Source organism: Vipera berus (assembly GCF_964194415.1).
Source record: "Vipera berus genome assembly, chromosome: 1".
NCBI lineage: Eukaryota > Metazoa > Chordata > Lepidosauria > Squamata > Viperidae > Vipera > Vipera berus.
Window position 1 is genome coordinate 5,270,559 of NC_138202.1, and position 20,160 is coordinate 5,290,718.

At 47.7% G+C, this 20,160-nt stretch overlaps 1 protein-coding gene across 3 annotated transcripts in view; it reads right to left on the reverse strand.

Annotated features, from left to right (window-relative positions):
- The window catches only part of HDGFL2 (HDGF like 2), a 39,004-nt gene that overhangs the window by 10,009 nt on the left and 8,835 nt on the right, over window positions 1-20,160 (reverse strand). For 2 of the 3 annotated variants that reach the window (XR_014025598.1, XM_081321066.1), the window contains exons 2-10: window positions 17,984-18,060; window positions 17,728-17,866; window positions 17,008-17,214; window positions 12,116-12,232; window positions 9,510-9,581; window positions 6,391-6,550; window positions 5,141-5,219; window positions 4,616-4,898; window positions 3,060-3,157 (exon numbers count right to left, since the gene is read on the reverse strand). Coding sequence is in view for 2 of the 3 variants with exons in the window: in XM_081321066.1 (XP_081177192.1) it covers window positions 3,060-3,157; window positions 4,616-4,898; window positions 5,141-5,219; window positions 6,391-6,550; window positions 9,510-9,581; window positions 12,116-12,232; window positions 17,008-17,214; window positions 17,728-17,866; window positions 17,984-18,060 (1,232 nt within the window). In the remaining variant the exon portion in view is untranslated. The remainder of the gene's footprint in view (window positions 1-3,059; window positions 3,158-4,615; window positions 4,899-5,140; window positions 5,220-6,390; window positions 6,551-9,509; window positions 9,582-12,115; window positions 12,233-17,007; window positions 17,215-17,727; window positions 17,867-17,983; window positions 18,061-20,160) is intronic. The other variant, XM_081321067.1, reaches the window with a different exon arrangement.

The following is a 20,160-nucleotide window of genomic DNA, read 5'->3' on the forward strand; positions in this document are numbered from 1 at the left end:
CCCGGGGCGTCAAAGAGACAGATGAGGAGGGACTGAACTCACGCCAGTTCACTGGACCTATTTGGAAAGACAGAAAGGCCTCGAAACCCAAGAATATTTAAATTTAATAAAAGAAATAAAACCTTACAAGCTGCAAGCAACATTGCATGAGTAGTCCTCAGGTTGCAACCGCTAGTTCACTGGACGTTTAATGTTGCGACGGCCCGGGAAAAAAAGGGACTTAGAAGCAGTCCTTGCAGTTGTAACCGACACTGCCTCTCTGTGGTCACGGAATCAAAATCTGGCTACTTGGCAAACCGGCATGGATTTATGACGTTCACACGTTCAGGGGATTGCCATTTGCAACCTTCCTAGCCGGCTTCTGACAAGCAAAGTCAACGGGGGGAAAAGCCAGATTCGCCTAACGACTGCAGAGATTCGCTTAACAACCACGGCAAAAAAAAGTCATAAAATTGAGCACGACTCACTTAAGAACCCCCCCCCTTGCTAAAACACAGAAATAGTGGTCCCAATTTAAGTACCTGGGAGTGCGGATAACTAACAATCTGACGGTCCCTTCATATGTTATCTTTAGTGAAGCGTGCAAAGCAGCGTCTGCATTTCTTGTGTCGGATGAGGAGACCACCTCTTTCTCCTTCTGTTCCAGCCACTTCAGATAGAGGAACGATGGAGAGCGTCTTAACAAACTGCATCACTGTCCGGCTTGGTGGTAGCAAAGCCTCAGATAGAAGGTCCATACAGAGTGGTAAGGACAGCTGAGAAGGTTATAGGAAGCTCGCTTCCCGTGATTCAGGATGGAAGGTCCACACAGAGAGTGGTGAGGACAGCTGAGAAAATTATAAGAAGCTCGCTTCCCATGATTCAGGATGGAAGGTCCACACAGAGAGTGGTGAGGACAGCTAAGAAGATAAGAAGCTCGCTTCCCATGATTCAGGATGGAAGGTCCACACAGAGAGTGGTGAGGACAGCTGAGAAGATTATAATAAACTCGCTTCCCGTGATTCAGGATGGGAGGTCCATACAGCGTGGTAAGGATAGCTGAGAAGGTTATAGGAAGCTCGCTTCCTGTGATTCAGGATGGAAGATCCATACAGAGTGATAAGGACAGCTGAGGTTATAGGAAGCTCGCTTCCTGTGATTCAGGATGGAAGGTCCATACAGAGTGATAAGGACAGCTGAGGTTATAGGAAGCTCGCTTCCCGTGATTCAGGATGGAAGGTCCACACAGAGAGTGGTAGAGAGCTGAGAAGGTTATAGGAAGCTTGCTTCCCGTGATTCAGGATGGAAGGTCTATACAGAGTGATAAGGACAGCTGAGGTTATAGGAAGCTCGCTTCCTGTGATTCAGGATGGAAGGTCCATACAGAGAGTGGTAGAGAGCTGAGAAGGTTATAGGAAGCTTGCTTCCCGTGATTCAGGATGGAAGGTCCATACAGAGTGGTAAGGACAGCTAAGAAGGTTATACAAAGCTCGCTTCCTGTGATTCAGGATGGAAGGTCCACACAGCTGAGATTATAAGAAGCTCGCTTCCCATGATTCAGGATGGAAGGTCCACACAGCTGAGAAGATTATAAGAAGCTCGCTTCCCATGATTCAGGATGGAAGGTCCACACAGCTGAGAAGATTATAAGAAGCTCGCTTCCCATGATTTAGGATGGAAGGTCCATACAGAGTGGTAAGGACAGCTGAGAAGCTAATAGGAAGCTCGCTTCCCATGATTCAGGATGGAAGGACTATACAGAGTGGTAAGGACAGCTGAGAAGCTAATAGGAAGCTCGCTTCCCATTATTGAGGATGGAAGGTCCATACAGAGTGATAAGGATAGCTGAGAAGGTTATAGGAAGCTCGCTTCCCGTGATTCAGAATGGAAGGTCCACACAGAGTGGTGTGGACAGCTGAGAAGATTATAAGAAATTTGCTTCCTGTGATTCAGGATGGAAGGTCCATACAGAGTGGTAAGGACAGCTGTGAAGGTTATAGGAAACTCGCTTCCCGTGATTCAGGATGGAAGGTCCATAGAGAGAGTGGTAGAGAGTTGAGAAGGTTATAGGAAGCTCGCTTCCTGTGATTCAGGATGGAAGGTCCATACAGAGTGATAAGGACAGCTGAGGTTATAGGAAGCTCGCTTCCTGTGATTCAGGATGGAAGGTCCATACAGAGTGATAAGGACAGCTGAGGTTATAGGAAGCTCGCTTCCCGTGATTCAGGATGGAAGGTCCACACAGAGAGTGGTAGAGAGCTGAGAAGGTTATAGGAAGCTTGCTTCCCGTGATTCAGGATGGAAGGTCTATACAGAGTGATAAGGACAGCTGAGGTTATAGGAAGCTCGCTTCCTGTGATTCAGGATGGAAGGTCCACACAGAGTGTGATAAGGACAGCTGAGGTTATAGGAAGCTTGCTTCCTGTGATTCAGGATACTGCTCATAAACGCTCATATGTGCTTAGAGCTTTGAGCATTGTTAGAGACCCCACCCCTTCACCCCACTTCATGGTCTGTGCCAACCCTAACTCACGTTCACCTATATTTTGCCTTTGCTTGCAGCTTGCCAATAACAGGGAGAGGGGTGGATGGAATGCAGTGGGGGGAATGATATTCAAGCATCCGCCCCCATGCAACACTGCTGTCAGCTCAAGGACACACTGAGCAAAATCAACAAAACAGATTGATGGATATTTTGGACTGTTCGCGGCCCGGAGGGAAAAGGGGGAATTAACTACACCTGCTTTTGTGAAGGAAACCCAGATCTGGTTTTGCTTCTTCTGTGCCGAAATGATCTATTCAGTAAAGTTTTATATTAGATAAAGTAATGTTCCAGGAGTTCCTTTTCCTGGATTCACCAACTGGACAGTTGGCAGTCTCTTTTTGTTGGGGAACTCTGTGCTAAATGCACACATTGATGGAAGGAATGTAAAAACACACGACGCAATTAGATAAAAATGCTGCAGAGAAACTGGCCTGTGGGCTTACAAACTTCCTTTGCTTCCTCGCCAGCAAAAAATTAAGCTGAATTTCAAGGGGGAAACCGTGTCAACCTTAAATAACCCTGTGTGGACCCTCACTTGTTCCGAGCCTTCTCGTCTCCGTGGCCTCGCTTCTCCTTTTGACTTGATTTCTTCGAATGATCTGAGGACGGCTGCTTTTTCGGTACTTTTTTTACCTGTGGGGGAAAAAGAAAAAGAATCGGTCCCAGGCAGTTGAAAACTTCCCTAGCCTTTACAAGCAGAGAACAATGAATTTGATTCAAGATTTGTCACTGGCTGAAATCCTGACACTCTTTGCAGACATGCCGGGCTCCAATCTCTACCTGTAGCAATTCTGTTCTCTCCTCTTTCGTTTTATACTCGACAATTTTAGCGTTTTGGTTTTTGTTATGTTTCCTAGAGTAGTTGGAAGCGAGATAAGACATCAAATCAATTTAATAAGTAAATAAGTAAATAAAACACACGAACTCCATAACCCCGTCAGCATTCCGACTTTTCTCAGCAGCGCGCTTGAAATAGAAAACGGAAGCTGATCAAATGAAGGAACTGACTTAATTTAATTAATTCAAGCGGATAAATTTCGATCCGGGTCTCTCTAGAAGAAGAAAGCAAGCGCTGCAAAGATGTAAAGGAGTAAACCGCTGAGATGTGATTTTGGCAGCCGAAAAGCAAGGCGAGCATAGGTAGTCAACGACTTGCAACGGTTTAATGACCAAAGTTACAACGGCACTGAAAAAAGTGACTTATGACCGTTTTTCACACGACTGTTGCAGCATCCCCGTGGTCACATAATCAAAATTCAGATGCTTGGCAATCGGTTCGTATTTATGAGAGTTGCTGGGTCTCGGGGGGGGGTGGTCACGTGATCCCCTTTTGCAACCTTCTGACAAGCAAAGTCAGTGGGGAAGGCAGATTCACATAACCACCGTCTTAATAACATAACTGCTGTATGTTACTGTTGTTAGCCGCCCAGAGTCCTTCGGGAGATAGGGCGGGATATAAGTCCCATTAATAAATAAATAAATAAATAACTGCAGCTGGCTTTCATGCTTAAGGCGGGACTAGAAATCACTGTCTCCTGGTGATTGGCCCAATGTCACCCAGCTGGCTTTCATGCCTAAGGCGGGACTAGAACTCACCGTCTCCTGGTGATTGGACCAATGTCACCCAGCTGGCTTTCATGCCTAAGGCGGGACTAGAACTCAGTGTCTCCTGGTGATTGGACCAATGTCACCCAGCTGGCTTTCATGCCTAAGGCGGGACTAGAACTCGCTGTCTCCTGGTGATTGGCCCAATGTCACCCAGCTGGCTTTCATGCCTAAGGCGGGACTAGAACTCACCGTCTCCTGGTGATTGGCCCAATGTCACCCAGCTGGCTTTCATGCCTAAGGCGGGACTAGAACTCAGCGTCTCCTGGTGATTGGCCCAATGTCACCCAGCTGGCTTTCATGCCTATGGCGGGACTAGAACTCACTGGCTACACCAAACTGGCTCTCAAAATACAAGCATGTGCAGCAACAACCTGCCAGAACCATTTTTTGGGCTGCGGCGACTCCAGAACCAAAGCTCTGGCTAAGAAAAGGACCCTGGAAACCGTGGTCCAGACCCCCTGCCCCCCCGCCCCTCTAGCTCACCTCTTTCTCTGCCTCAGAGTCCGAGGAAGAGGGGGCTGCTGCCTTGTGCTGCCCCTTCTTGCTCCTCCTGGGGGCCTCGCTGTCGGCGCTGCTCTCGCTCTCCGCCCCCTCCGCCTCCTCCTTCTCGGCCTTCTCCCGCTTCCGCTCCTTCTCCTCCCGCTCCTGCTCCCGCAGCCGGCGCAGCTCCTGCTCCTGCTCGCGCTTCCGCTTCTCCTCCAGCTCGCGCCGGCGCTCCTCGTCCCGCCGTTTCCACTCGCTAATCCGGTCCACGTCGCTGTCGCTGCTGGCAGGGGGCCGGAGAGAAAAGGCGGGAGGAAGAGTCCAAGGCGCGGGGGGGGAAAGGGGGGGGAAAGAATGTCGGCCGTTTGCTGGCCTGGAAGCTTAGCTTGCAAACCCCCCCCCCCCGCAAAAAAACCCTGCCGGGACAATGGAAGGTGCTGTCCTGACGGGGCTCCTGGCCAGACCCGAGGGGGGGGGAGGGAGGGAGGGAGGGAGGGGGGGACACGCCAGGCCTCCGACTCTCACCTGTCGCTGCTGGAGCTGCTGGGAAGTCTCTCGAGTTTAGGCTTCCGGCCCCGGGGCTTGGGCGGAGGCTTCTCGGCAGCTGGGAGGGAGGGAGGGGGTTGGTTTGGAAAGAGGCATCTTGAAATGCAGCTTTCCTGACTCCAGGTTACCCCCTGCCCCCCTCCCCCCCTAGAAGGCTGGTGTGGAAGAAGATTTGTCTCAGATGGAGACGGGGGGGGGGAGGGAGGGAGGGAGGAAGGAAAGGGGAAAGGGAGGAAGGAAAAGAAAGAATGAAAGGAAATAATGAAGGTACGGAAGGATGGAAGGAAGGGAAGGAAGGGAAGGGAGGGAGGGAGGAAGGAAGGAAAAAGGGATGAGGGAAGGAAAGAGGAATGAAAGGAAAGGAGGGGGGAAGGAGGAACTAGAATGAAAGAAAGGAAAATAAAGGGAGGGAGGGAAGGACGAAATGAAAGGTGAAAGGGAGGAAGGGAAGGAAGGAAAAGAAATAAGGAAGGAAGGAATGGAGGGAAGAAAGGATGAGAGAAGGAAGAATGAAAGGAAAGAAGGGAGGAAGGGAGGAAGGAAGGAAGGGAATGAAAGGAAAATAAAGGGAGGGAGGGAAGGAAGGGAGGGAGGGAGGGAGGAAGGAAGGAAGGAAAAGAAAGAATGAAAGGAAATAATGAAGGGACAGATGGAAGGAAGGGAAGGGAGGGGGGGAAGGAAGGATGGAAAAGAAATGAAATAATAAAGGGACGGAGGGATAGAAGGAACGGAGGAAGGAAGAAGGGATGAGGGAAGGAAGAATGAAAGGAAAGTAGGGGGAAAGGGAGGAAGGAAGAAAGGAACAGAATGAAAGAAAGGAAAATAGAGGGAGGGAGGGAGGGAAGGACGGAAAAGAAGGAAAAGAAAGAATGAAAGGAAATAATGGAGGGAGGGAGGGAAGGAAGGAAAAAGGGATGAGGGAAGGAAAGAAGAATGAAAGGGAAGTAGGGGGAAAGGGAGGAAGGGAAGGAAGGAAAAGAAAGAATGAAAGGAAACAATGAAGGAAGGGACGGAGGGATGGAAGGAAGGGAAGGAAGGAAGAATGAAAGGAAAGAAGGGGGAAAGGGAGGGAGGAAGGAATAGAACAAAAGAAAGGAAAATAAAGGGAAGGAAGGGAGGGAGGGAAGGAAGGAAGGAAGGAAAAGAGGGAGGAATGGAGAGGCACCATTGCCCAAGAGAAAAACTACTCACAATCCGCCCAGCTCCGGCAGCCAATCCGGGATCCTTACCTGCCTTCCTTCCGCGGGGGGGCTTCTTGACGGATTCATCCGAGTTGGAGTCAGAGTCGGACTTGGGAGTGGGGGCCCGGCTGCCCTCTCGCTCGTTGTCCTCCTCCTCCTCCTCCTCGGAGTCTGCCTTGCTCTCCGAGTCGGAGGCCGACTCGATTTTCTGCCAAGACAAAAAACACGCTTAGCACGCCAGAGGCAGCGAGTCGGGCTCCTTCCGTCCCGCACAGTGACCATTCCCGCGAAAACCAAGCCTACCTTTCCCAGATCCAGAGAGGCAGAACTGGAACTCTGACTGACTGACTGCTGTACAGACAGCCCTTGACTTACGACGGCCACAGTTGGGACCAGAATTTCCATTGCTAAGCTAGGTGGTCGCTAAGCGAGTTGCCCCCGAATCTGCAAACTTTACAGGAAGTCCTCGCCTTACGACCACAAGGGAGCCCAACGTTTCTGTTGCTAAGCGAGACGGCGGTTAAGTGAATTTTGCCTTTCTGGCCACAGCCGTGAAGTGGATCGCTGAGGTTGTTACGTAAGCTTGTTAAGCGAATCTGGTTTCCCCCATTGGAAGGTCGCAAAAGGGGATCACGTGATCCCAGGACGCTGCGACCGTCACAAAGATGATTTGCCAAGCGTCCGAATTTTGAACACGTGACTGTGGCGGTGCCGCGACGGTCGTAAGTGTGAAAAGCGGCCGTGTGCCACTTCTTTTCAGTCCTGTTGTCACTCTGAAAGGGCGCTAAATGAACGGTTGTAAGTTGAGGACCGCCTGTATTACTTGTGGCTCTCGCGGTAGCCCCACAGTCTTGTGATCCTGATTCGGGCACTTGGTACCCGGCATGAGTTTACAACGGCTGCAGATTCCTGAGTTCCGCACTTGTGACCTTGCCGGCTGCCTTCCGACCAATCAAAGTCAATGGGGAGGCCAGCAGGGGAATTTGCAAGCCCTGGGATGTTTCGCTTAACGACCATGGCGAAAAAAAAAAAAGGCAACCAGCTGCAGCCCTTAACAAACACACCGCTTAACGAGAAATGCCCTGATCCCTTATGTGGTTGTAAGTTGAGCCCTGCCTATACTAAAGACAACGTAGGTCTCAGTTAAGATGCGAAAGATCAATTTGACACATCAAGGTCTAATTAAACTGCTTTATTGTTAGAATGCAATAAATAGGTAGATCTGGTGTAAGTTGAGGAGAGCCTGCGCCAGGCGCAACCAACCATGTCCTGAAGAAGAATTGAAGCTATTGGAGGTAAACCTAGGTCAGGGGTAGGCAACCTTGGCCCTTTTATGACTGGTGGACTTCAACTCCCAGAATTCCTGAGCCAGCCATGCTGAGGGGAAAGGGAAAGGTTTCCAAGCTGAGCCATGCTGGATCAGGAATTCTGGGAGTTGAAGTCCACGCGTCATAAAAGGGCCAAGGTTGCCTACCCCTGGGCTAGGCCAACCTTGGCATCTCTATGATTCACGGACTTCAACTCCCAGAATTCCTGAGCCAGCCATGCTGAGGGGAAAGGGAGAGGTTTCCAAGCTGAGCCATGGTGGCTCAGGAATTCTGGGAGTTGAAGTTGGGGGCAATAAGCTGACTTTGTAATAATGCCGCTTGGACGGGGGGGGCGAAAGCCTTAATAAGCAGGCATATACATAGAATGAAGGCTATTGCTAAGCACATTGATTTGTGCTTAGATTGTAAGCCGCCCTGAGTCTTCGGAGAAGGGCGGGATATAAATGGGATTAAAATTAAAATTAAAAAATAAAAGGGCCAAGGTTGCCTACCCCTGACCTAGGGGATTCTAAAGACACCTGAACCTTGTCCAGGCCAATGTTCCTCACCCTTGGCAACCTGAAAAAACCTTGGTTTCATCCAACACAAGACCCACACATTGGGTGGGAGGCTAAGCAGAAAGATGGGTGTCCCCAGGCGCCCAAGTTCAGGTCCACAAGTCCAATTAAACTGATTTATTGCTAAAATACCTTTCCACGCGAATCTTCCCAGGTCATCGTTAGCACCTGCTATTGTGTTTCCCCAAAAAGAGGCACCAGGTCTTATTTCCGGGGTCGGGAGTGGTGGTTAGGTTCTTTTCCACTCACATCCGGCAACGACAGTCCCGCTCAGCCGGCCCGCTGCTTCTGCGGCGTCCCTCGGCCTTCCGGAAAGGCCCGACTGCGAAATGCAGGCTGGGGGACGCCGCAGAAGAAGCAGGCCGGCGAGGAGAGGCAGGATGCAACGGTAAGTGGGTGGGGCAGCTCCACCCCTCCACACCAGCTTGATTTTTAGGCGTGCGCCTCGCCGCAAAACTAGGCCTTATTTTGGGGGTAGGACTTATAGCAGGCCAGGGCAGGTCTGACTTTCAGGAAGACATAGCAAGAGTTAGATATGGGTCAATGGAATTAAAAGGAGATTGGACTTAGTTCGCTTGTGACTACGTAGGGATTCCAGGCTGATCCCTCCTGTTAGGTAGATGACTATGGCCTAACTGGTTGGGTTGGCAATATATATAAACTATGATTGTATTGTTGTAATAGATACTGTATTGTATCACTTTAAATGTGTGATGATTGGCCAACGCTGTTTTTCCAACGGCCATAAGAGGGAGCTAGAGACATAGCTTCTTTCTCTCTGTTATTCTCTCTGTTACGTTTGCTGTTACTTGCTGATTATTGTGGTTTGTGGGTTTGCTACTGTTTGCTAAACCTGAAGAACTGTGTTTTGACTTACGGGACTGGTAAGAAGACTCTGTATTGGATCATCCATGGACTATTGTTATTTGCTATCATCTCTTTACTCGTGTATGACCTGGACTGAATTTTTCTTGGACTGTGCTATTGTATTATTCCACAAGTAAAACTTTTTTACACACCTCAGTGTATCTGTGTAGTTGCTGCATAAACTTGACTACTCTCAGCATCCTCTTTTTCTGTGCAAGCTCGTTAGCTCAAGAGGTTCTCTGCACATCCTTATCACCTCCCTTGACTCCGACCCCTGCTTGCGTTACTCCTCCCAGAGTTTTGTTTCTGATGTGGGTTACAAAGTCACAGATTCTAAATCCAGCCCGGATCTCCAGAGATAATAGATAAAACTTCTCTAAGGAAGAGATCTGAAGAAGAAAAAAAATCCTCTTACCTTTTTCTTCCATCCTCCAGCGGGTGCCCGTCGCGAAGACCTAGCTGGCGGTTTCTTCTCTGGAGTGAAGTCCTACGTCGGGAGACACGGAATATGACATGGAAGCCCCCTCGGTTCCTAAATATTTTTTTCCCCTCCCAGACATTAAGGACGGGCAGAGGAGACTGCGTCCCCTCTTTCAAACGTGCAGGCAGTCCGTGACTTACGACGGCAAAGTGGGGCCAGGATTTCTGTTGCTAAGCAAGGCAAGGGCTAAGCCTGTTGGACCCGATTTTGTCACGGTTGTTAAGCAGCTCGCAGCAATTGCGGAATTGTGAGATCCTTAAGCCAATCTGGTTTCCCCCCCCCCCAAAAGATTGATTCTGCTTGTCGGAAGCTGGCTGGAATGGTTGTAAAAGGTGATAACATCACACACACACATACACACACACACACACACACAAACACACACGGACACAGCAACCGTCGTTAAATACATGCCAGCTGCCCAAATTCTGATCACGTAACTGTGGGGATGCTGAGTCACTTGTACATGTGAGGTGTAGGTCACTTTTTTCCAGGGCCGTAGTAACTTTGAATAGTCACGAAATGAAGGGTTGTAAGTCGAGAACCACCGTGTTCCCCCGAAAATAAGACCTATCCCCAAAATAAGCCCTAGCTTCATTTTTACGCATTGCGCCTAACATAAGCCCTATTCCCTAAAATAAGCCCTAGTTAAGATGTGGCCCACTCCGTCCTACCCCCTGGTTGCACAAAGTGGGGCGAGGCACATGCATAAAAAATCAAGCTAGGGCAGAGTGTGTGTGTGTGTGTGTGTGTGTGTGTGTGAAGCTGTCCCACAGGCCCTGCGTCCGCTTACCTCAGGCCCCCGCAGCCAGGCCTCCCATATTCCGACACCTACTTCGCCTCGCGGCGGTGGCACCAACAACCCCGTCTAGCAGGAAGCCGCGTGGCTGCCGCCGACCCGCTTCTTCTGCAGCCGCCCACACGTGTCGCCCCCAGCCTCCATTTTGCCGGCAGAGGCCTTTTCGTGAAGGCCTCTGCTGGCAAAATGGAGGCCCAGAGGGGCGATGTGCGTGAGGGGCTGCAGAAGTGAGCCGCCAGCAGCCACCTGCTGGATGGGGATCTTGGCGCCACAAGGCGAGACAGTGGGGGGAAAAAGACTCCCCCCCCCACAAATATGACGTAATGCTTCTTTTGGAGGCCGTACACACACACACACACAAATATACACATACATATATACGTGTATACGTATATATGTGTATACATACATATGTATACATATATGTATATGTGTGTGTATGTGTGTATATGTGTGTGTGTGTATGTGTGTGTGTGTGTGTGTGTATTACATACACACACACACACACACACAAATAACTAACTAACTAACCAACCAGGTCTTATTTTCAGGGAAATACGGTACCTGTATTAGGTATGATAGCTGCCTTGAGTTATTTAGAAAAATAATCAAAGGGGAATTTAAAAAAAAACCCCAAGCAAGCAAACAAATAAATACAATACTGGCTTAATGCATTCCGTAAGAACACGGCACCATCTACTGTTTGGCCTCATTTAGCCACAGAACTTTGATCCGCTAAAAAGATAATCCGTGTTGTAGATCACTGTCCTGCAGGAAGTATGGATCCACCTAAAAACAGACCTGGGCATTTTATGCCCTCCTCCCTCCGGCCCATATCCGTCCCTTTGGCTCTCCCTGTCCAGCCTGCATGAGGGCGATCAGAAATTAGAAATCAAATGTAAACAAGTATACGTCACGCACGCCATACAACCGCATCGTTCTTATTCTGAAGGAGACTGCTAATTTTCAATACGCGTTACGTGCAGGTATGCGTGCCTACACAATTTCACAGCCTTGTTGGTTCGGCCTTCCCCAACAGCCCCAGTTTTTCAGGTGACCCCCTTGCAAAATTAATTGCCCACCGCTGATATAAAAGGTTCGCAGACACTCTTTCACCCCCTATTAAGTGTTTTTGAACGACTAAATAATTTCTTCCCATTATTACAATTACCAGCATGGATCCATACTGAACGCAGTCAAAATAATAGGGCTGGAAGGGACGTTGGAGGTCATTTAGTCCAACCCCCTGTCCAAACAGGAGTCCCTATGCCATTTCTGACAAATGGTTGTCCATTCTCTTCTTTAAAAAACCTCCCAACGATGGATGTTTCAAAAAGGGTTAAATCCTGGCAACCGGACCCAAGTTTGTTAATCGGAAACGTTTCGTTACTCACCCGAGTAATCGGTCAAAGTAAAAATAAAAAAAAAATTAAGTCACGTTGGAATGTAAGCAACTCTTGCCACACCAACTCCAGGGGTTTCTCCCCAAAGTTTCTCCAGTGTTGGAGCACCCCACAAGTTCTGGAGGGAAGCCGTTCCACTGATTAATTGTTCTCACTTGTCAGGAAGTTTCTCCTTAGAGTAGAACGACTTTTATATAAGAGAGAGGGGAAAAAACGTGTCTCAAAGCTTGGGGTTAGCGGGTGGGAAAATCCAACAGCTCCCACTTGTGCTGTGGTCCCCCTTCTCTAAAATAACTCCACAGATCACAAAACAAAAGCTCTACCCGCACAAACCCGACCTGGTCACTGTACTTTTCTGATTCAGACGAGCTTTCCGAGTTCTCCTCCTCCGAAGGAGAAGGGCTGGCCTGCTCGAGGTCACTTGAAGATTTCCTGGGCCGTTTGGCTGCTGGCATCTAGGAGAGGAGAAAAGGAATAAAATCGGGATGCTGCATCAGAGATGGCCTAATAATTATTCCTTTCTTTTAATTACGATAAGCTTTAATGCTTTCACTTTTTTTCCGTGAACACATTGGCACACGTTAAAAAATGGAATTCTGATGTTTGCTCTCAAAAGCACACATACATACGTGTATACACACACACACACAGAGTCCTTGCCTTACAACAGTTCGCTTAATGGCTGTTCAAAGTTACAACGGCACTGAAAAAAAAGCAACTTACGACCATTTTCAACACTTTCGACCTTTGCGGCATCCCCGTGCTCCACGCGTTTTACGTTCGGATACTTGACTCATATTTAGGACGGTGACAGTGTCCCGGGGGCGTGTGTGCGTCATGTGGTGTGTGTGTGTGTGTGTGTCTCACGTGATCCCCTTTGGCAACCTTCTGCCAAGCCAAGTCACTGGGGGAGCCGGATTCACTGAACAACCGTGTTACTGAGTTTAACAACTGCAGTGACTCGCTTAATAACTGTGGCGGGAAAAGGTCGTCAAATGGGGCAAACGTTTCATTTAGCAGCAGAAACTCTGGGCTCCATTGTGTGGTCCTAGGTCGAGGGCTACCTGTATATGGTACAAAGCTATTACAGAATCTGGATGTTCTGCTTCGGAGGGCACAAAGTCCCCGCCTCCCAGAAGGTGACAAAGAAAAACATGTCATGGAGGGGATGTGTAGCGTCGCAGACAATCTTGCGGACCCTGCTCCAGCAACGCTTAGGTGCCACGTCATGGATGGAAGGGAAGGAACTGCCAATGATCTTTTCTGCTGTCCTCACCACTCTCTGCACCGCCTTCCTGCCCTCAGAGTGTACACATACATAACACACGTTTAAAACATGCCATATATACAACATATGTATAGGCCTACACCCTTATGTATAAGTAACGTATAAATATTGTTCACTGTCCATCTTGAATACATAGTGGAAAGAGAAAGCTTGAGAGTTCACAAGGTTAATACTTTGTTGTTGTTGTTAGTTGCGAAGTCATGTCCGACCCATCGCGACCCTATGGACAATGTTCCTCCAGGCCTTCCTGTCCTCTACCATGGAACAAAACTGTAGCTGAATCTGGATGTTCTGCTTTGGATACCACGGAGCCCCCCCACTCCCAGAAGGGAACAAGGTTGTGAAGAGGGTGTGTAGTGTCCCAATCTTGCAGACCCTACTCAAGCAACGCTTCTGTGCCACGTCCTGGATGGGAAGGAGGAAACTGCCAATCATCTTTTCTGCTGTCCTCACCACTCTCTGCACAGCCTTCCTGTCTGAAGCAGGGATGCTTCCAAACCAGACTGTGATGCTGTATGACAGGATGCTCTCGATCGTCCCTCTGTAGAAAGTGGTGAGGATAAAAGACTTATAGGTAGTCAACGACTTCAATCCTTCGTTTAGCGACCGTCCAAAGTTACAAATGCAATGGACAAAGTGACTGATCATCGGCCCTCACGCCGGCGATGACTTTTGCAGCATCCCCACAGATCAAAATTAGGGTGCTTGGCGTGAATTTGCAAAAGGGTCATAGGATCGCCATTTGAAGACTTTTTAAATTGGGGTCGTAAGTTGAGGACTGCCCGTACTAAGTGGATCTTCTCGTCCCAGCAGAGCCCAAGACAGAAATGCTAATTACATATGGCATACTGGTAATCCTCGGCTTACGACCACAACGCAGCCCAACATTTCCATGGCTAAGCAAGAGAGATGTGAACTTTGCCCCATTTAACGACCTTCCTCCCACAGTTGCTAAGAGAATCGCTGCAGCTGTTAAGTTAGCAACACGGTTGTTAAGTGAATCTGGCTTCACCCATTGACTTTGCTGGTCAGAAGGTCGCAAAAGGGGATTACGGGACCCCGGGGTACAGCATCGTAAGGAGCCACCAGTTGCCAAGCGTCCCAATTTTGATTACAGGACCGTGAGGATGCAGCAACGGTCGTACGTGTGAAAAATGATCATCAGTCAGTTTGTTCATTAAACAGACACTGAACGAAAGGTCGTAAAGTTGAGGACTCTCTGTGTGAGCCAGTCCAACCACAATCGATTCTGCCTGATGTACTTACTCCGTGCAGGAATCGGCTTGAAACAAAGCGCGTCACAGATACATAATTAAAATTCCCCCCAAGGTACCGCTGGGGACAGTCCCAAACAAATATTCCCACTGCGGGAGGATCAAAAAGGCACCGCAAACTCCAAAGCAAAGACGTTCGTGTTTTGGAAAACTCAGGAGCCCAGAGGCTCAGCCAAAATCTCCAGGGGAATGTATTCCAGAAAAGGGCATTTAGCATCTGGGAAGGCCTTACTTGTGGGGCTAGAGATGATCTGAGGCTTCCGTGGGTCAAGGAAATCTCCCTTTTCCAAATCAGGAGTCTTCAAACTGGTCAACTTTAAGACTTGTGGACTTCAACTCCCAGAATTCCTCAGCCAGGAATTCTGGGAGTTGAAGTCCACAAGTCTTAAAGTTGCCAACTTTGAAGACCCCTGCTCCAAATTTTAACAGATGGGCAAAACCCTCTGGAAAAAAGGCAATGGAGATTCTCAGTCATCCAGGTCGGGGTTGTCCCAAAGGGGCTTTTGTTTGGGGTTTTTTAGGAGGAAACTGGACTTTCTTGTTTTTCTTTGAAGACGTTTCGCTTCTCGTCCAAGAAGCTTCCTCGGCTCTGACCGGATGGTGGGAAAAATGGAAGGATTTATACTCCTTGCCGACAGCGGGCCGTTTGCATCCTTTTAGAAATTCCGTTTTAGACATTCAGCAGCTCCAAGGCGGCTCCACGCTCATTTGCACCGCTCGGGTGACCCTGAGGACACAGATAAGCCTCCAAGTGGCCTCAACGACTCTCTAAAAGGATGCAAATGACCAGATGTCTGCAAGGAGTATAAATCCTTCCATTCTCCACTATCCCGTCAGAGCTGGAGAAGCTTCTTGGAGGAGAAGCGAAACGTCTTCAAGGAAAAACAAGAAAGTCTAGTTGCCTCCTGAAAAAGCACATTTTGGATCTCTGGAAGGAGGAACAACGCCCCCTCCCCCAATGCCCAGGGGCCGAGCCCTAAAGGGCATTCAAGGCGATAAACCAGCATCTCAAATTGCACCCAGAGGCAAAGCGGGAAGCTGAGCAGTTCTCCAAGCAGCAGAATTAAGGAGCTTTAAACTTGATTGTAAAAAAATAATAATTAAAAAAATCCTATTTTTGTAACAGGATTGTCAAAAATTCACTTGTCTCTGGTATTGACTTCCAGAGTTTTAAATCTAACTTAACTTCTGCGGGCCTCGCCCCCCCCCCCCCCATATTTAAGATGTTCCTAGGAGGGGGGGGTGTAAATGCGCTGACGTGCCTATCGTCCCCGTCACATTTTAATTTCTTTTTTTTTTCATCCTGCTCGTTTGAATTTGCAGTTTTTGTTTTGACGCAGAAGGCAAATAAACAGCGAGAATTACAATGGGTGAACCCACTGGCACCCATCACTGCCTAAGGCTGGCCTCCTCGACCAGCTGAAGCTTCCAGCTGGTCTTCAAGGACTGTCCCATGTAGAGTGCCTTACAGTAGTCTATCCAAGAGATGACCAGGGTGTGAGGGGGATGGCCAGCGAGATGCCTGGTTCCAGGTTGCAGATGAGCAAAGTCCTAATACAGAGGTCTTCAACCTTGGCCCTTTTACGACATTGTGGACTTCAATTCCCAGAATTCCTCAGCCAGCCTGCCTGGCTGAGGAATTCTGGGAGTTGAAGTCCACAAGTCATAAAAGGGCCAAGGTTGAAGACCCCTGCTTGTGGACTTCAACTCCCAGAATTCCTCAGCCAGGCACGCTGGCTGAGGAATTCTGGGAGTTGAAGTCCACAAGTCATAAAAGGGCCAAGGTTGAAGACCCCTGCTTGTGGACTTCAACTCCCAGAATTCCTCAGCCAGACACGCTGGCTGAGGAATTCTGGGAGTTGAAGTCCACAAGTCATAAAAGGGCCAATGTTGAAAACCCCTGCTTGTGGACTTCAACTCCCAGAATTCCTCAGCCAGGCACGCTGGCTGAGGAATTCTGGGAGTTGAAGTCCACAAGTCATAAAAGGGCCAAGCTTGAAGATTCCTGCCCTAATACAAGTCCAGACCCTACCCCGACTTCCTTGGGGAAGTATGACCCTTCCCTCCAGAATTCAAAACGGAATTCCCTGAACGCGGAAGGTTTTAAAGACATGGAGCAACAGGTAGTCCTCAACTTACGACCGCAATGGGGATCGGAACACCCATCACTGCTCGTTAAATGTGTTGCTTACAATTTGATGACCTTTTTTTGCTGTGGTTGTTATAGTGAATCACACCGTTGTTAAACCAATCCGGTTCTTCCCCCCCCCCCCCACCCTTTGACTTTGCTTGTTCGAAGCTGGCTGGGAAAGTTGCAAAGGGCGATAAGTGTGACCTCAGGAGGCTACATGAGGGACGCCAGGTTTTGATCACATGACTGTGGGGACACTGCGACGGTCATAAGTGCGAGGACCTGTGGCAAAAGGCTTTTTTTCCAGCGCCAGGGTAATTTCAGATGGTTGTTAAAATGAATGGTTGTAAGTTAAGGGCTACCTGCTCTTTGTGTTGCCAGGATGAAGCTCTCGTTCACCCCCATCCAGACCTTACTAGCTTCCATGTTCTCAACCACAATTCAGTTTTGGCCTGGGGTCAAGATGTTAAAAAAAAAAAGAAGCCAAGAACCAACAAGGGTGTTGCTCCCAATCGGCACCATCCGGAAATTGCTCACTTTCATGGCTAACGTTTTCCTTTTCATGCTGCTGTGGTCGCTTCCTTTGTCCGAATCGTCGCTCTCCGCCTTCTCCACGGTCATCCCCGCTGCGCCGACCCCCGTGGTTGGGGTCGAGCCTTCCTCCCCGGGAACGTCGCTTCCTCCTCCCCCTCCTCCACCGGCGGGGTCGACATCGCCACCTTCGCTGTCAGAGGAGCTCAATGGCTATTGGGGTAGGGAAGGAGAGGAAAGGGACAAAAGGAGAGCAGTGACTGAAAAAGCGGGAGGCCTCGGAACATGACTCAAATTTAATAGAGGAATGCAGAGTCAAGAGCCCGGCAAACGAGAAGCAGATTCACGACAGCAGCTGGAAGTCTTGTGCAATGTTTTTCAAACTTGGCAACTTCAAAGTGTGTGGACTTCTACTCCCAGAATTCCCCAACCAGCATGTGTGGACTTCAACTCCCAGAATTCCCCAGCTAGGAAGTGGCCTTCAACTCCCGGGATTCTCTAGCTGGGATGTTTGGACTTCAAGTCCCGTTATTCCCTGGCTAGGAAGTGGGCTTCAACCTCCAGAATTCTCTAGCTGGGATGTTTAGATTTCAATTCCCAGAATGCCCTGGCTAGGAAGTGGATATCAGCTCCCAGAATTCCCCAGCCAGAATATCCAGCAGCTCAGCCCTTTGCTACAAAGATCCTCTTCTGCTGCAAAAACTGGCCACCTGATGTCAGACTCACTGGAGGTGCGCTGTAGCTGGCGTGAGGGTTGTTCTGGATTTCCCACAATCCTTCATTGAAACCTTTCCTTTTGTTGGGCTTCCCGTATTTGTCCTTGTACTTCTCATAAGGGAAGAGGTCCTTGGGGCCCAAAAATGCCCTGCAGGATACGGACAGAGCAAAGAAGAAACGGAAGGGTTTGGAGAGAAAGGGATGGTCATCCCACACTGCTTATGCCCCCGACTCGCCCGCAGAACCTCCCAAAGTTGGCACTTACGTCTCATGGGTGCCGAAAAAGAATATGGGGTATTTGTTGGGGGGAGGCTTCACAGCCCCATCAACGATGTCGTCAATCTGGGGGGGAAAAAGAGGGAGACAACAATCAATAAAAATTGGAGGCTGAATGAAAGATCGGCCACATTCAAGCAGGGACCAGCCCAATATCACGGCTAATGGTGTCACACGAGAGTCATACAGGTTTTATACCTGCCTAAGAGCTGAAAAGGGAAGCGGACAGTATGCAGGTAGACCTTGCTTAATGGCCATAACTGGGACCGGAAACTGTGTTGCTAAGCGATGTGACTGTCTCAGCTGGCTTCCCATAAGCAAGACCATACTTGGAATATTGCATCCAGTTTTGGTCATCATGAGATCAGATCAGATGTTTGGCAATTGGTTTATATTTAGACAGTTGCAGGATCCTTGGGGGGGGTGTCACATGGACTACCTGTATATTTATAAAATGTATTGGTCATCCATCTCAAAATGGGCTTACAATCATAAAAGATAAATACATAGGAAAGGATAGGATAGGATAGGATAGGATAGGATAATATGGAATAAATGGAATGGAATAGAATAAATAGAATAGAATAGAATAGAATAGAATAGAATAGAATAGAATAGAATAGAATAGAATAGAATAGAATAGAATAGAATAGAATAGAATAGAATAGAATAGAATAAGGAATGGAAGATAGAATGGAATGGAATAGAAATAGAATAGAATAAGGAATGGAAGACTTGACTAGACTAGAACATAGTAGAATAAGAGCAGAATATAGAATATCTTTGTCATTGTGTAACATGACGAAATTAAGTGCTGTCCACATTGCACACTACACACAAGTAAAAAACACAAATAAAAACATACATTATATATACACATCCTTCTCATTCTATTCACCATTGCGCTGCCCCTAATGTTGCACTTTAATGTTGCACTACATACATACATACTACATACATACACACACATACATATTCCTGCTAAAATGGGGTATCCAGAACTGAGCACAATTTGGCCTTAGAAATAAATCTTTGGGATGAGTCAAGTCTGACAACGGTTCCGATACGAATAGCACATAATAATTCTCCAGACTGGAATGACTAATACAAAAATATGTTTTTTTAACAGACTGCACAGATTAAGAACATTTTTGTCAGGACAGGAATGCAAAGGACGGTATAGCTCCTGTTCCACTGTTTAGTTTATGCAAGGACATTACCAATGGTGGGAAGAGGACAACCCTTTCCAATTCGCCAAGACGTTCTTGGAAGAAAAACAGCACCAAGGGGATACCATCCCTGCACGAAAGCCCCCGAACAGTTTAGAAGGCAGCAGGCAAAGTTGCAAAAATGGCACTTAGCTGGACGTAGGTAAAAGGGCTTCTCTAGTCCTCAACTTACAGCAGCAATCGGGACCAGAACGTGCACTTTAGCGCTAAGGAAAGTAGCTACTGAGTGAGTTGGTCACAGTTGTTACACGAATCGCTGCACTTGTTGTCAAGTTAGTAGCACGGTTGTAAAGTGAAATCTGGCTTCCCCCCGTTGAATTTGCTTGTCAGCAGGTGGCAAAGGGGGAATCACATGACCCCGGGACGCTACGACCGTCGTAAATATGAGTCAGTGGCCAAGCGTCCGAATTTTGATGATGTGATCATGGAGGAACGATACAATAGTTGTTCAGTGTGAAAAAATACTATATATATATATATATATATATATATATATATATATATATATATATATATATATATATATATATATATATATATACATATATATATATATATATATATATATATATATATATATATATACACACACACGTATATATATATATATATATATATATATATATATATATATATATATATATATATATATATATATATATATATATATATATATATATATATATATATATATATATATATATATATATATATATATATATATATATATATATATATATATATATATATCTTTAGTTCTAGGTTGCTTCTCTCCTTGATTAGTTTCCATCCTTTGCTTCTTGTCCTGCCTTCAGGTGCTTTGGAGAAGACGTAGATCCCTTCCTCTTCTCTGTGGTAGCCCCTTAAGCACTAGAAGGCACAGGTATAGTATAGGGCAGACATGTCAAACACAAGGCCCGCGGGCTGGATCCGGCCC